Here is a 15,278-nt window from a genome sequence, read left to right as displayed (position 1 = left end):
ATGAAAAGTCGCTCTCACTCGTACGAAAGCGCCCGGATACACTTGTCAAAAAAACGACATCGTTTGTACTAAATCGCACAAACGATGGGCGCTGCCGGGACGGGTGACCCGGCCGGGCGCGGGAGGCCAAGTCGCCCAAGCAGAGGCGACCGGCGTCCGTGTGAAAGGAGAGGGAGGGGGGAGGCGAGCGGGGGCTTATTAGAGAAGTGTAACCTGTTGGCGGCGAGCGGCCAGAGACGGAGCGACATCTCCAGCCGGGAACAGTCAGAGGCATTGTCTTACCTAATTACGGCCCAGCAACTTCTTTTTGTTTCCCGTTCGGCATGCCTGTCTGATTCTCTTTTTGCCTGAGCGCTCGCTCCGACAACGGCCAAGTGTGCTAATTAGAAGAGAAATGGTCTTAGTAATTATGTCAACTCTGATTAAAGCTGACGACAATGAGCAATATTATTTTTACGCAATGTTTTGTGTATAAGGGAGCCTGCTTCCAAAGCTCGTTAAAGTAGAAGCTTCTTTCTTTGTTGTCTGCGACCAGTTATTGCCCTAATTAACCAACCCCAAAGATATATTTTTACGTTTTTTTTATTATTATCATAAGAGACCAGACATGCGATCAGAAGTAATTTCCAAGTATTTAGTTAGCATTTGGTTAAAGGAGCGTTTAAAAAGGCTAAAACTGAATTAAGTACTAAAGTAATCGATTACTTTAGTACCTGATCATGTAAGGTAATCAATTACTTTAGTATTTTCATGCCTGAAGTAATCAATTTTAGGATTTTAGATTGAGTACTTCAGTAAGGAGAGAAATTGATTACTTTATTTCTCAAGTAATTGTTTACTTTAGAACTTCTGCTCCATCTGTAATCAATTACATCAGCGCTTGATCGCCTAATCGATTATTTTAGTATTTAATCTCATAAAGTAATCAACTACTTTTGTACTTCTGGAACTGCAGTCATCGATTTTCGTATTTTAGATTTAGAAGAGAGAAAGTGATTGTTTTGTACCTAAAGTAATTGTTTACATTACAACTTCTGTTCGTCTGTAATCAATTACGTCAGCTCTTGATCACATAAACTAATAATTATTTTAATACCTAATCCCATAAGGTAATCGATTACCTTAGTACTTTGGTACCTGAAGTACTCAATTTTACCTCAATTGTACCTAATTACTTAAAACAATCTGTTACTTCAGTACTTAATCACCTAGGCTAATCAATTACTTTAGTACCTAAACTCACAACAGATTGCTAATCAAATAGTAGTTCATTATTTTAAAAAAAATATTACTTTAGTATTTGATTGCTCAAAGTAATTAATTACTTGAGGGTCTAAAAATGGCCAGTACTATTTGAATTCCGTACTAAAGTACTGTAATAGTTTACATGAGGTCATTGAATACAAAAGTGATTAATTTAGCGCCCAAAGTAATCGATTACTTTGTAGCTAATGTGATTGATTACTATTGTCTTTCATTACATAAAGTAATCAATTAAGTTACTACTTAATAACCAAGCATAATTGATTACTTTAGTATTTATTTATCAAAAGTACGGGGTTACTTTAGTATCTTATGACCGCAAGTAATTTATTTAGTACCTAATTCATTTAGAAGCAGCCTTTTTTAGAACCTCCTTTCACCAAGATTTAAGAAAAAAAATGGACTTAAGAAAACGTAAAAATACATCTTTGGGATGGAATGAGTTGTTTACCTGAAATTGCCAATCAATTTTAGTACTTTATTAATTTAAAACCTAAAGTAATGGATTACCGTGTATTTAATTACCTAAAATAAAAGACTACTGTTGAACTAAATTACCTAAACTAATGGATTCGGGAACGGACGACCTAAACGTTCACTTTCATTCTCGGCTTTAGTGTCAGGTGAATGAGTGGAAAGGCCCCTTCTGATTAAAAAGCAAAGTATTATACCAAAACAAGCAGCAAAATTTAATGCATGGTTAAAATGAAAACGAGTACATAAATAAGAAGGATTAAACCAAGGCAGGTTTTCCGAACTCAAGTGCAACGTGAATGAAAATAGAACATGAAGAGATTCTCGGACCGCGGCCAGAGAACCATTTTCTACATTAATAATTTGTTCTTACTCCTTTTTTTAAACATATTTTTAAGCAATAGTTAATTGGATTTATCCGGCAGGAGTACGGGAGGGAAGCATTAAAAAGTCATTTGACGTCACTTCTTCGGCCTCTCCAAGATGTTCAGGAACTTCCCCCTGGTCATTTCTCTGGCTAGAAAAAAAAAAGGGAAAAAAAAAAAGTTTTTCAGCGAGTAACTTCAAACAATCTGCGATCAACATTCGCCTGCAGCTCCATCCATTCTTGAGCCGCACCATTAGTGATGCAAAGCATGAATTTAATACGCGCGGTGTCACACTGGGAAGGTAATTTACGCAAACATCTGTTCGCTCACAACACGGTAAACAACATCAAAAAAAAAAAGGGAAAAGAGAGAGGAGCCTCGTGAGTCGCTTGATTGCACTCGCGCGTGAACATTATGCATGTGTGTGCAAAGCATCAAGATAAGAGGAGAAATACTGAGAGGCAAAATGTCTCGATTAATTTCATCATGTCCCCTTCCCACATTCGATTCGTAGAATTTTAGCCAAGGAATAGTGCCATAACTAAGTGGTCGTGTTGTCACCATCTGGGTGAAATTTCAGCTTCCTAGTGTCTTCTTCAAATGTTTTCCCTGTGATGTGAAATGCCTTTGTTGTAAAGGTCAAATGATTGGACAAAATACAGCACCCCGGCCGCTCCTATTGGCTCGTGCTAAATGATGACACGCGCATAAAATATTAAAAAAACATCCTGGTTATTGCTGGAAAAGTAGATCTTGAGACAAAAACGTTGGGGCGTGCCTGAAAAAAGACTAGCACTGTTCACGACTCCCGAAAGGAGAGTCCGAGTCAAGTCTTGAGTCTTTACTGGAGGAGTCTCAGAAAATAGTGACTCAACTGAGTCTGAGTCACGAGTCCCCATCTCTGGTGGATTTTTTTCAGAAGTGCATCCAACCCCTCCTATTGGCCCGTAGCCAAACCAAAACACTGACACAAAATATCTCAAACAAATCCTGGTCAATGCCGAAAAAGGAGCTCTTAGGACAAAAATGTTTGGGCATGAGTCAAGTCTTGAGTCTTTACTGGACGAGTCTAAGCCTAGCTGCAACTCTCCCAAAATAGTGACTTATACGAATCTGAGTCACCGGTCCCCATCAGGTGCATTTTTTCAGATGAGTAACACCACAGATCAATACCAGAATCAACCCTATTTGTAAGTTGTCTTTTGGGGGTTCTCAATCATTGCAAACGCTTCTCGTGTATCTACGGAGACTTCAGCGACTTTCCTCCCGTATCATCACAGAAAAGGCACGCTCCAGGTAGTATAATCACTCTTTGTTGAAGATGAGAAGAAGCTCTTGGCCGCGCTGTTGCTTTTATGAGCCGCCGAGCCGGAATTACCTTTGTGACTCCATTTTGCACATCACACAATATAAATGGACGGGGCATCGGCGAGTACTGATTACAAAACGGCATTAAGCAGAATGTCATCCACCTTCATAATGCCTGTGAGAGACAACTGTCTGCAGCTGAAAAACACCCCTCCCCCCTTTTCCTCCCTCCCGCGCAAGGCGGCTAATGAAAAATCCGGGCCCAGTTGGTAATTCCGATGAGATGCCCGCTACGGAATTATAATGGCGCTGGTTGCGGTGGGCTCAACGTCACCTTGAGGTGTCTGCCGTGAGGTTAAAGACGACGCTAATTCAAACGCCACAAATTAATTTTGCACTTTGCCATCTCTTCCCATCGCCCTAAACATCTGGGGCACAGCTGGACACGCGGCGCGCGGGTCTGATTGAAACAGTCATCAAAATGGTTGAACGCAATTACACCGGGATGACCCCCGGAGCCGCGCGTTCTTATGAGAGGCAGTTATGCTTGAGGACTGTCTGCGGCAGTTAATTTTTAGATTTCATTTATGATGTCGCGCGCAGGTCTTTTTTTTTTTTCGGTTTCTGATGAGCACGAGATGAACGTGCCACGCCTCCCGAGGCCCCCCCAACACCACCGCGAGTCTTATTAATTACGATTCACTGAATAAATCAGTAGTTTGTTTTCATGTGCAGCCTGTCAAGAATCTCAGACTAACTATCGAATAATCTTTGTCAGAGCAAACAAGTTTTATGTCGCTCGTAAACGATGGTGCGGTTATGGCGGTTTGAAATGACCGCATTTTCCGTATTATAAGGCGCGAATAAAAGCGATTGGTTTTCTCAAATATCAGTACAATTTCAATTTGTAGGTATTTCCATTACCATTTGGCACCTACTACATGAGAGCAGAAAAATTTCAGTTTCTGTGTCTATTTTACCGAATTTTCCGGAACAAAAGTTTCTGCGTTTCCAATACACGTTGACCGTATTTTCCGTAGCACAAGGCAGAAATAAAAGCCTTTAATTTCCTCAAAATTCGAGTGCAGTATCATTTAAAATTTGAGTCATTCTATCACCTTTTTGCGATATTTTATTTTGGAGACACCTCTCAATAAATACCAATAATTTCAAAATTATTTGACCGTATTTTTCGTACCATAAGCGGAAATAAAAGTCTCATTTCTCAAAAATTGAGTGCAGTACATTTCAATTTGTAGGTTCTCCTATCACCCTTTTGCAAAAATACTGCTTTTTTGAAACATCTCAATAACTACTCATGAGAGCGGATTTTTTTTTTCTGATTCTTTTGGAAATTTCAGTTTCCGTTACTATTTTACTGTATTTTCCGTCGTATAAGGCACAAACAAAATCTTTTAATTTTTTCAAAAATCGAGTGCAGGACAGTTTCCATTTGTAAGTGTTTACCATTTCACCGAATTTTCCGTAACACAAGGCGCAAAAAAAGGCCTTTAAATTTCTCAAAAATCAAATGCAGCACAATTTCAATTTATAGGTGTTTCCATCACCTTTTTGCAAAAATACTGCTTTTTAGACATCTCTCAAAAACTACGTCTTGATCACGGAAAAACTTTTTTTTTTTTTTTTTGTAATACTTGGAAGATATACGGATCCAGACCTCATAATTAAGACTACACCTGAATAATACGATGTGCTACATGGTGCGAAATACACAGTAAGCAATCCGACTTTTTTTTGGCATGCAAAAAGTTAGCTCAAAAACACAAAAAGACAAAGCGCGGTAGCGACAGGTCGCCGGATGAACAAAAACCGAACCCAATCCCCCGCCTGGAAAACGCAAGCGCTCAACGCGGACGCGCGCAAACACGCGCTTTGTCATACAACGTGCGAGATCAATACTGATTAAGGGAACTTGGAGATTTGTTTAGTTGATTAGAAAGGTCAATTACTAATTTTGCACTAAGTTAATCAGCATCTTGTTACTACTGCCATCCATACTAAATGACACCTTATGGATTGCCCGGGCTTGTTCCTTGCCCTGCTGATTTGGCGCCATCTCATTATCATTTAACTGGGATGTGCTTTCATCGGGGAACTGTAGACTGGACGCAATTACTGACATCCCATCATGTATTGCCTTCAAGCAATTTGTTAGGATTGCCCGCCGCGCTATCCGGGAACCTCCAAAGTCAAACACGATCCATTAAAATAATTGAGCGTACGTAAAATGTCTTTCGGTCAAGCTGTCACGTTACAAAAGCTTCATTAACTTTATATAAACGTTAACGTGATTCTTGACTGCAACAAGTGTGAAAGTTAATTACCAGTCTGTGAACATGCGGCGTTACTCGGCATTATTTTTTGTAGAGTTGCACGTTTGAACATAAGTTCAAAAGTGTAAGCCGGTCAAATGTGTTTATATGCTTGCAAGTACGTTCAAACATATATAGACGTAAATATATATCGCAAATTGGGAACCATCATGTCATTTTCAACTGATTGGAATCGAGAGGGATAGGAATAAGGAAAATTTCATGTATTTATTTATTTCCATTTTTAAAGTGCTAGCAAAGCACACAGATTAAAAAAAAAAAAAAATCAAATATATATTCAGGTTCGGTGTGCTAATAGCAAAATTAAACACAGTCAGCGGGAGAACATTTAAACGTTTTATGGTACTTGTTAAAACACTGCATTTCCAGTCATAATAAAAGTTGTTTTACATTTAAAAAAAAAAAAAAAAAAGTGTGAAAAACATTAAAAAAAAGAACGTTTGGATTTCCTTTTTTGTAATGTCCTTAATACATTGTTGACATATTGAAAATCATCCCTAATTCGAATGTAATTACAAGCATGTTAAAACGATTTACGTTCAAATAAGTTTACAATTCCGTTCAAATGAGTTTGTCAGTTAAGTGTTTCGGTACTTGCAAGTATATTCAAACATTCCTGCATGGGAACAAGGGTGAACTCTGACGTTGGTTCAGTCTGCTTGCTTCTTTTATTAAAAATAATGCCATGCAACAGGCACTGGCAGCTAAGAGCCAACTGATACCGACTTTTTTTTTTAAAGTGTGTCTTATATTTGGGGAACTATTATGGTGTATTATATTACATTAAATTACAGTACATACCAACAATTTTTTAAATTTTTGGGGAAAGACTTTAGAGCATTTAACTTTGGAGGTTTCACTCTGTTAAAAAGAGAGTTTGTAAAGGTTATGGCCGAAGTGGGGGCTGACTATTTGTACACTGCCACCAGACTCTTATAATCCTCTATAGAAGTCAAGCTTACTGCTGAAAACATTGTCGTTAAGAAGATTAAACTACTGTAGATGTGCAAAAAGATGAATGTGTTACGCTGCTATTTAAAATGCTGGCTTTTTCTCTAAATTGAAAAAAAAAAAAAAAAAAAAAAAAGACCTGGACGGAAATTCTTTGTCAGAAGTGAAATGTTTGCGTCATTAAATCATTTCCATTTGGAGTCAATCACAAGTGCTCGGAATGTAAATGAAAAAGAAACGCTGCAGTGGAACATCTTACTCGGGCGCATTTATGGTGATTGATCTGGGTGTCATTGTCACAGCCGCCCTGCCCTCCGCACCCCCGCACCCCCCCCCCCCCGGCGTATGAAACGAGAGTAATCGTCCACACCCGCCGCGCCCCTCTCCGGACGGCGTCAGGCGCAGGACCCCTGTTAGCCCCAGAGACAGATGACCACCTGGGTTAAGAGGAGTCCCGGACCCCGGCCTCGCCTGCCCCTGATTCGCTTTCATTAAGAGCTAAGAGGAACTGGTCTGACCCTCGCCGCCCGTCACCAAGTACGGCCTGTAAGCTTTATTTAATGGGTTTAACATCCCGCTTTCCTCGCCCTCCTCTCTGGGTGGGGGCCCGCGGGGAGATGAAACACTCGCACACATTCAAGCCCGCCCGCCTCGCGACGCATACACCTGACGCTCATGTTTGTGTTCAAAATTCAATTACCCACTTATTGATACTTCACAGGGATATTTAAGATGCAGACACGAGCTGTGATTTCCCAAGGGAGCCACTGGTTCCTCTTTATGTCCCAGTCGGGGCAGGGGGAGGAAGGGGTGGGGGGGGTGTTACTCCTCCACTGCGCATTGATGCACACATACACGCACCAAAACAAACACCTGCACCTCCCAGCCCCGGCCCCTTACTATGCCTGCTCAAGAGGTGTCCTTATTAATAGGCAATCAGTCAAGAATCATTCATTAAAAAGCCCAAAAGGTTTTACGCCCGGACTATGATTAGCTGGGAAGGAAAATTCAATGAATTCCTAATGCCTTTATGGAAATGAGGTGTCATTTCCGATCTGCTCAGGGAGGAGGCGGGCAGGCAGGCCGCGCGCGCGTGTATGTGTGTGTGTTCGTAAAGCTCTGCCTCTTCTCCTTTCACACGGCGCCAACACTGACGCTGTCTGGGATGCGAACGCAGACGCAGCCGCAACCTGCCGCGCGCATTCAGGCCATTTGGTTGGCCGGATTATGCTTTTTAACAAAGGGAATTGAAATCAAAGAGCGGCGCAGGTGGAATTTGAAAAATAAAAAAGGGAAACGGAGAAGCCAGATTGTGCAGCAAAGCGCATTTATAGAAGCGGGAGAAGCAATTGGCTGGAGGTGAAAAGATGAGCCGAGAGTATTAGGCGTCGGGGAAGGGTGTCCTCATTCAGCGGTTGTCAGCACGGGCACTTCATAAGCGCCGTCCGTTCTTTGGTCAGCCCGCCCTGATGGATTGATGGCGGCACGTAAGCGCCAGTTGGGCCGAGTGAATGCAATCATATTCAATGGCGGTGTGCTTCTAATAGGCCGGAGATTGATCCTCGGGGTGCGGAGGGGGAGGTGCCGAAAGCGGGGCTATTAGGAACTGTCGGGGCAAGGTGACCTTCAGGCTCACCTTCGCGTAAGCAACAGGGGATGGCGCGAGGAGGGGCGACAGGTGCTCCGACTGACGATTACACTTTCATGTATTCACAATTAATTAACAACTTTCTAAAAAAGGAATTCAAAACACACTCGGAAGAAAAAGGAAGCCAAGCAAAGGTTTTTAGATGTATAATGAAAACACCGCGAGATTTTATTTTGGCGGCTTTTTGGGCCATAAGTGCGAAAGAATACACAGCAAAGTGTGCCGCATGACAGTAAAACGCGCCGACTAATGTGGTGAGAAGGTCAGTCAATGCTTCAAAATAAATGTCACCATCGCAAATAACGTATGGAAACAAACCCTTACATTTTGAAGTTCTACCCGGAAGTAGGGCTGCACAAATAATCGAATTTGAAATGAGATCACGATATACGCTGCCACAATAAATTACTGAGCAGTATTAACATTTAAAAAGCAGACGCAACATGTCAAATCAAGCACTTTGTCATCCTACCACCGGGGGGCAATGTTTCCCATGTTTGCATGACACAAGCTTTTCCTCTTCTCACCCTAATATATTATTTACCAGAGTGAAATGACGTCGGGTTTATCTCAACTGATTCCTAATATATACCATGCTCAATTGAGACCCATTTTGAAAAATCCAAATTCGGTTTGAAATGACCGAAAATGACATTTTGACTGCTAATTGATTAACATTTGCTTAAAAGTAAACAATATGCTTGGTTCTAGGTAGGCTTTGTTTTTTTTCATTGGTTGGCACTCAGTAAGTAAGTTCGCTGTGTTGCCGTGTGTGCCAAGTTTTTGCTATGTATTAGGTGAATTTATTTGAATTATTATTTACTTTGTTGATACATTTTAGTTTATTATTTGTAAATATCAAGCCTTGAAGCCTTGCTCATACACTGCTTGTTTTAAAAAAAAGGCAATAAATCGACACGTTTGACCAAACATGATCAATAATCGTATTTAAAAATTGTGATTTCAATATTAACCAAAATAATTGTGATTCATATTTTAGCCATATTCGTGCAGCCCTTAAGGTGACAATGTGCAATATATAGGCAGTTGTTCATTTTGAAAACCCACTATGAATTTTAATAAAGTGTAACTAATTACAATTATCAACCGCCCACGATAAAAATCTCAGTCCGCGATGATAAAACGTCCGCTTTGGACCCACTCGAAAAGTGCTCGCGAGTCCATTTCCGCCTTGGTGAAAGCAGTCAACTCGGGAGTCTATCAGTAATCTTGAAAGCACCTGACACGCAAGAGCCTCGAGTAGAAAGAGTGCAAGTAGACAAAAAAAATAAAAAAGTAATGCCAGTTAAAGAGCAGAGCCAAGCCTGGACGCTTTTAATTAAAAGCGTGGTTTTACCAGCGTTGGCCTGTAGCCTCCGGCAGGATGGACCACCAGTGTCACCGCTTGGGCCAAATCATAAGCGGAGGCCCTTGCCAGGCTCCCAAAGGAACACTCAGCATTCAATTACCTCCAATAACAACACTTATCAGAGCATGGGGCTTTCCCCGGGGACCGCTGCCCACGCTCGGCGGCCCGCGACAGAAGCATTCATCACTGGGAGGAGTAACAGCTGGGCCCGCGGAAGAGGCACGCGTCAAAACCCAATGGGAATAGACTAGGTCGGCGTCGGGGAGCCACTGTTGGGGGCATTGGTGCGAGGGGGCGGGAGGGCGGTGAGAATTAGAGATCCGCCGATAGTTTTTTTTTTTTTCCTGGCCTGATCCCCAAAATTAGTCAAGGAGGCCGATAGAAAATCATTGTAGGAATAATTCAATACTTATGGCACATTTGCTCGAACACACTGAAGCTATTTGCAGCGAGAGGTTGCACATTTTGTTAGCTGATATTCGTTTCAAGGAATCAAGAAATATTTATAGCCGTAAAAGGATTTGATCTTTTGCAAAAAATACAAAAACAAAACAGGAAAAAACAGGAAAAAGAATGCATTGAAATATGAGAATAATAATAATAATGAAGGAAAAATACTCCTGTTTTGGTTGTAAAGTTTATGTGCAGCCATATATGGCTTTCACTCCTGATTGGCTCTGGCTTTTACATGGCTAACCAATCAGATGCTGCTATGAGCGGGACAGTGCCGGAGCAAGGCTTACATACAGCCAGTCAGAGAAATGCACGATTCGAGATAACCATAAAGTCGGGTTTATTGGCAGTAAGCTTGATTAAAAAAAAGAAACGATAATTCCGATATGCACCAATTTGACAAATATCGTCCCCGATAATCGTCTATCCTACTAAGAATGTGCCGCATCCTGCATGATGAATTAACATGAGCGTAGGATGACAGTGTCATGGAAAAAAAAAAAATCAACACGGGTTTATGGAACATTTTTTTATGCGTTTTATTAAAAACTGTCTCGGGTTAGCTTTCTTACCACCGGCTGAGTTTTCACTACTTGATTGTGGCCCGACCATTAAGCAGCCTCCTTTTTAACGGTCGGCGCGCCCGCGGGGGGAGGGGCAGTTAATCCCGTCCCCTCGCCTTCGCTCTGCCGCGCTCTCGACCCAAGTCTTGTTTACGGGTCCCGAGCAAGACGGCAAACGTGATGAAAAAGTAGCTGAGATTTACAAGGCGTCCCCTGACAGCCAGGAAAAGGAGAAAATTAAACCAGAGAAGCCTTAAACAGGCGCCCCCATTACGGCGCAGCTCCGACACCAATAATAACCGTCATTGTGCCCCGTCGAGCGAGGCTACATGACGGGATTGCAAATCTTGCACTTGTGACAGCAAACATCTTCATACCGACTAGATCGGTGGCTCCTAATTTCTTTTTAATGATGTAGCCCCTATGATTTTTTTTTTCTCCTTTCCTCGAACGGCACAAAGCATTTTTCGATGTAAAACCAAAACATGACTTGAAACGGTGCTGTGTCACCCATGTTGACTTATTGGAACTTTCAAACTACATTTGTAGAGATATTGCGGGGCATTATTATGCTCTGCAACTTCAGTAGATCGTGTAACATTTGTTTGTTTTTTTGGCGCGTCCGCTGGAAAATTACATCATTAATAACAATGCCCATTCCTATAAACTCAACAAAAAAAACCCACCAAAAAACAGCATAAAACGTTTCACTATAATACAATTTAAAAATAGTGATTAACATTCCAATTAATTTGCTCTCAATTTGAAAAACAAGAGTACAGCCATCGCATAAAAAATAGGGCCCGACCAATTAATCGGCCGGCTGTTTAAACATAAAAATAAGACCAAATTACCGTAATTTCCCTATTACAGGACGCATTTGGCTATGAGACACACCCTTAATTTTAATTCTGGTACTTTCTATGTTACCGTGTAAGGGACGCACCAACAGTTTGGCGACAATGTAAAAACTATAGCAAAACAGAATAAATCTCACCTTTGTAAATTCTTCCTGTTTTCTTGTGTTCGTATTCGTAAGTTATATTTGTATTTGTTGCCCGTTGTGTATTTCAGATTTCCCCCATTGTGAGCGGTCAGTGAAAGCCTCAGTGTATTGAACGTGCTCACTAGTCGTTTTTCCTTTTCCTTGTGACGCGGTTATTTTTGCCATAAAAAGTTCATAAATAACACCACGCAATGCACTCCATAAAATCAAAAAATGGTATCTATTTGATTTTTGGCAGTGTAATTCCTTTTGACCCATTCAAACTCTTCATATAATTGTCGCCTGTTTAAACGCACTGCGAGAAAATAAATGCTAATTCATTCATGATATATATATTTTTAATTAATAAGCCAATGATGTGTTAATATGTATTTGTTCTTCCAAACATCGGCCTAAAGAAAAATCCATGACCTAATAATTTGAGATTTGCTGACCCCTGCAGAAACCAGGTCTTGTTTCCTAAACGCTGTATGTTAATATGTCCTCAAAACTTGACATCATGGAGAAGAGTGTTGCCAAATTCCAACAAATTAAACACATTGAAAGCATTTAAAAAAAAAAATCAGCCACTGCTTTAAAATGTAAATTGTGAATGTGAATACTTTTTTTCATCCGCTATATCCTCCTGGGACTCACCCTATTCATTTGTGTCCACGGATGTGTCCTTTTTGGACAGAAAAGAGAAATACATCCGAGCCAAGCACATGAGTAGTCATTGGAAAGGCCAGGTTGTCCTCTACTGAGGACACTAGGACTCAGTAAGGTAACTGCAATGACTCAAAAGATATGTATGGATGTGGACCCAAAACGAATTGTCCACCGCAGAGGACACACGTCTATACACTCGGCCTCGGAAATATGTCCAGAAAATCAAATGAATTGAACCGAACTGATGGTGGCAAGTGAAAAATGAGCCTGGCGTAGGAGGCAGTCTCGGCTCGTGTGTTATTTCGCGGGAAAAATAACCTGCCATTTTCTCTTTGGAAAATTCGAGCACTTAGCTATAGCTCTCTAATCCACACTCCAGCGGGATTATGACAATGGAGGTAGTAAAAGGGGAAAGGATTAAAAAGTCGATTTTGCATGCATCACATGCATCCTGCACTTGTTTTATTATCAGCACTCATAGTCGTGACTGCGTTAGCAACCTTCCCCGCTGTAACAAGATTGACCTAAATCTTTTATTTTGACGGTCAACTTGCTTAAGCGGGCTCATTGCAAATACTCATTTCTGCCTAGGATCACGATGGATTTAACTGCTTGTCATTTGAAAGCAACAGCTGCCATCTAGTGGCCAAATAAGAAATGACATGTTTGATCTTGACTGAGTTTCAATGTTTTGTTTTTTTTTGCTATGAGCTGATCCCAATTCTTTACAAATAGCAGGGGTCAACTATAAACATATTGATGAAAAGTGAATTTAAAAAGTAAAGATAAAGTATAATAAATAGTTTTTTTCAAAGTTTGACCCAAAAGTATTCAAATTTTGAGATTTTCATACTTGCCTGGAAGCCATTGTTATTAATATTATTTGCTAGTGAAACTTACATTCTTCTAAACCGAGTTGGTAACCGAGATTCTGAAGACCTTTGACCTTCTCCATGAGATTGGCTGTTGTCAAACTGCCCAATTCTGCAGAGGAAAAAAAAAATCCTTACATGATTCACAGTATTATCCGGGTCCATTTTTCCACTATTCCTCTGACCTCTTTTCATATTTGTCATAATATTATTCAATTACTTACCTTTCAACATCTCGATGTCCTCGCTCTCGAGCTCAGCCATCCATTTGGGCGGAGAATTTGTGATGGGCTGCAGATTCACAAGCACACATCAACTAAAAGAACCTCTCAAAAGTTCTGAAGCACTAACGGAATGTTCAAACTCACATTATTACAAGACGCAGCAAATTCAACAACTCCGGGAACTACGTAAAAAGAAGAGTTAGATAGGAAACGAACAACTGAAATCCGATAATGGGAAACGACAGACGTGAAAATGAGGCCTTACGTTGCTCGGGCCAAAGGTCAGGCGACGCTCTGTCCAGCTTCTCAAAACTGAGCAATGAGGTTTCGAAATCTTCACCTATCAAGACAAGAAATTTGATTGTTATTTTAACACTCCTGTTATTTTAAGGTAATGTTAAAAGTAGTTTTTCAGTATAGGACTTAACTATAATCAACATTTACATTAAAATCACAGACATCATTATTTATATAAAATGTGTGGCAGTCGCACAAAGAAGGCTGCAAAAAAAAAGCGTCAAAACTACGCTTTATCCAAATACATTTTCATAAGAAATCTATTGAAAGCAGGGACCTAATATTTTGAATTTTTCCTGTTGACTCTTTTCACAATAACTTTGAACCGTCAAAGGAAAACTGAAAAAATTATGAATGTGCTACAAGCCCAGAAGAAAACGAACATTTTTCTGTAGCTTCAAAAAGCATTGCTAGTGTACTGGAAATAATAATAATAATCAGTTGAAATTAATGCGTTCATCTATTCAGTGTTTAACTCTAATATTTACAGGGCATTAGTAGATAGATTTGATGAATTGACACGGAATAACACATTATTTTCAAGCTGATCTGGCATTCAGTCAAAATCGATAAAAGTTTTAAACCACTAGCCAAAATAAAAACGAATATTAAATTATTTCTTGAAAAAGTGAGTGTAGTACAAAAAAAAACAAGGAATCGTGCGTTAATCTCTTCAGCATTCACATATGAACGAACGTTACGCCATATTATTATCATTGATAACCAGAACATTAATGTCGATATAGAGTAGACACAGGCTGTTAAAAAAAATAATAACAACCGATTCAACCTCGTGCGTCACAAGAAGATATTTTACATTTTTAGCAGTTAAGCAACAAGCACATTTATTCATCTACGTGTGTCAAATGTCCACTTTTGCGGTTGAACATCCATTCGACAAACATTACGACCACTTGAAGCGTTCGCATCAAACAGAAATCTAAACAGCAGATTTTAATAGCGTTCATGTAGAATTTGACCCGTTATGAAGTTTGGGTTTGGTCGAGGACGAGTTATTGTCTGAAACAATCGCAAAATACGAACATAAACACAGAACGTCTGGGTAAAGAATTAGAATTTACCTCCATTTGGAGACGCCATCTTCGAAATGAGCACGTGACAAAAGTCAACCAATAGCATCGGGCGCTTTAGAAAAAATAAATAAATTATGGGTGTAATTCCCTTTATGAGCCGCTAGGATTGTACAGATTAAATTGCTTAGAATAAAATTGTCATTTACCTTTGTAGCTTTAATAACTTTTTATGTTAAGTTTATACCTGCTTCCAAAACCATATTATTAATAACCGTACCATTCACATTGCTTTGCAAATTTGCCAGTTTCCTTCCGAAAATATCTAAAATCAATCTATTACTAGTGTTACCTGATTTTACACTTTTTTATCAGCCTTGTCATCATTAACCCCTTCATGCGCCAAGTAGCAAAATTGCACTGAATAAGATACACAAAATACCTAAACA

General features: G+C 40.1%; 1 protein-coding gene across 1 annotated transcript; it reads right to left on the bottom strand.

The window, feature by feature from the left end:
* Positions 1-1,928: 1,928 nt before the first annotated feature.
* Positions 1,929-14,905, bottom strand: lin52 (lin-52 DREAM MuvB core complex component). Its single transcript, XM_088432331.1, has 6 exons — positions 14,881-14,905; positions 13,767-13,841; positions 13,646-13,683; positions 13,502-13,568; positions 13,306-13,389; positions 1,929-2,254 (listed from the first exon to the last, which is right to left on the bottom strand). The coding sequence occupies exons 1-6, from the start codon at positions 14,897-14,899 to the stop codon at positions 2,199-2,201; spliced, it is 339 nt and encodes a 112-aa protein (XP_088288457.1). The 5' UTR covers positions 14,900-14,905; the 3' UTR covers positions 1,929-2,198.
* Between the last annotated feature and the right edge of the window lie 373 nt (positions 14,906-15,278).

The sequence above is a fragment of the Hippichthys cyanospilos genome, chromosome 14, assembly GCF_059441005.1.
Source record: "Hippichthys cyanospilos isolate Australia breed blue-spotted pipefish chromosome 14, RoL_Hcya_1.0, whole genome shotgun sequence".
In the NCBI taxonomy this organism is placed as follows: Eukaryota; Metazoa; Chordata; class Actinopteri; order Syngnathiformes; family Syngnathidae; genus Hippichthys; species Hippichthys cyanospilos.
This window is presented reverse-complemented; position numbering and strand designations above follow the sequence as displayed.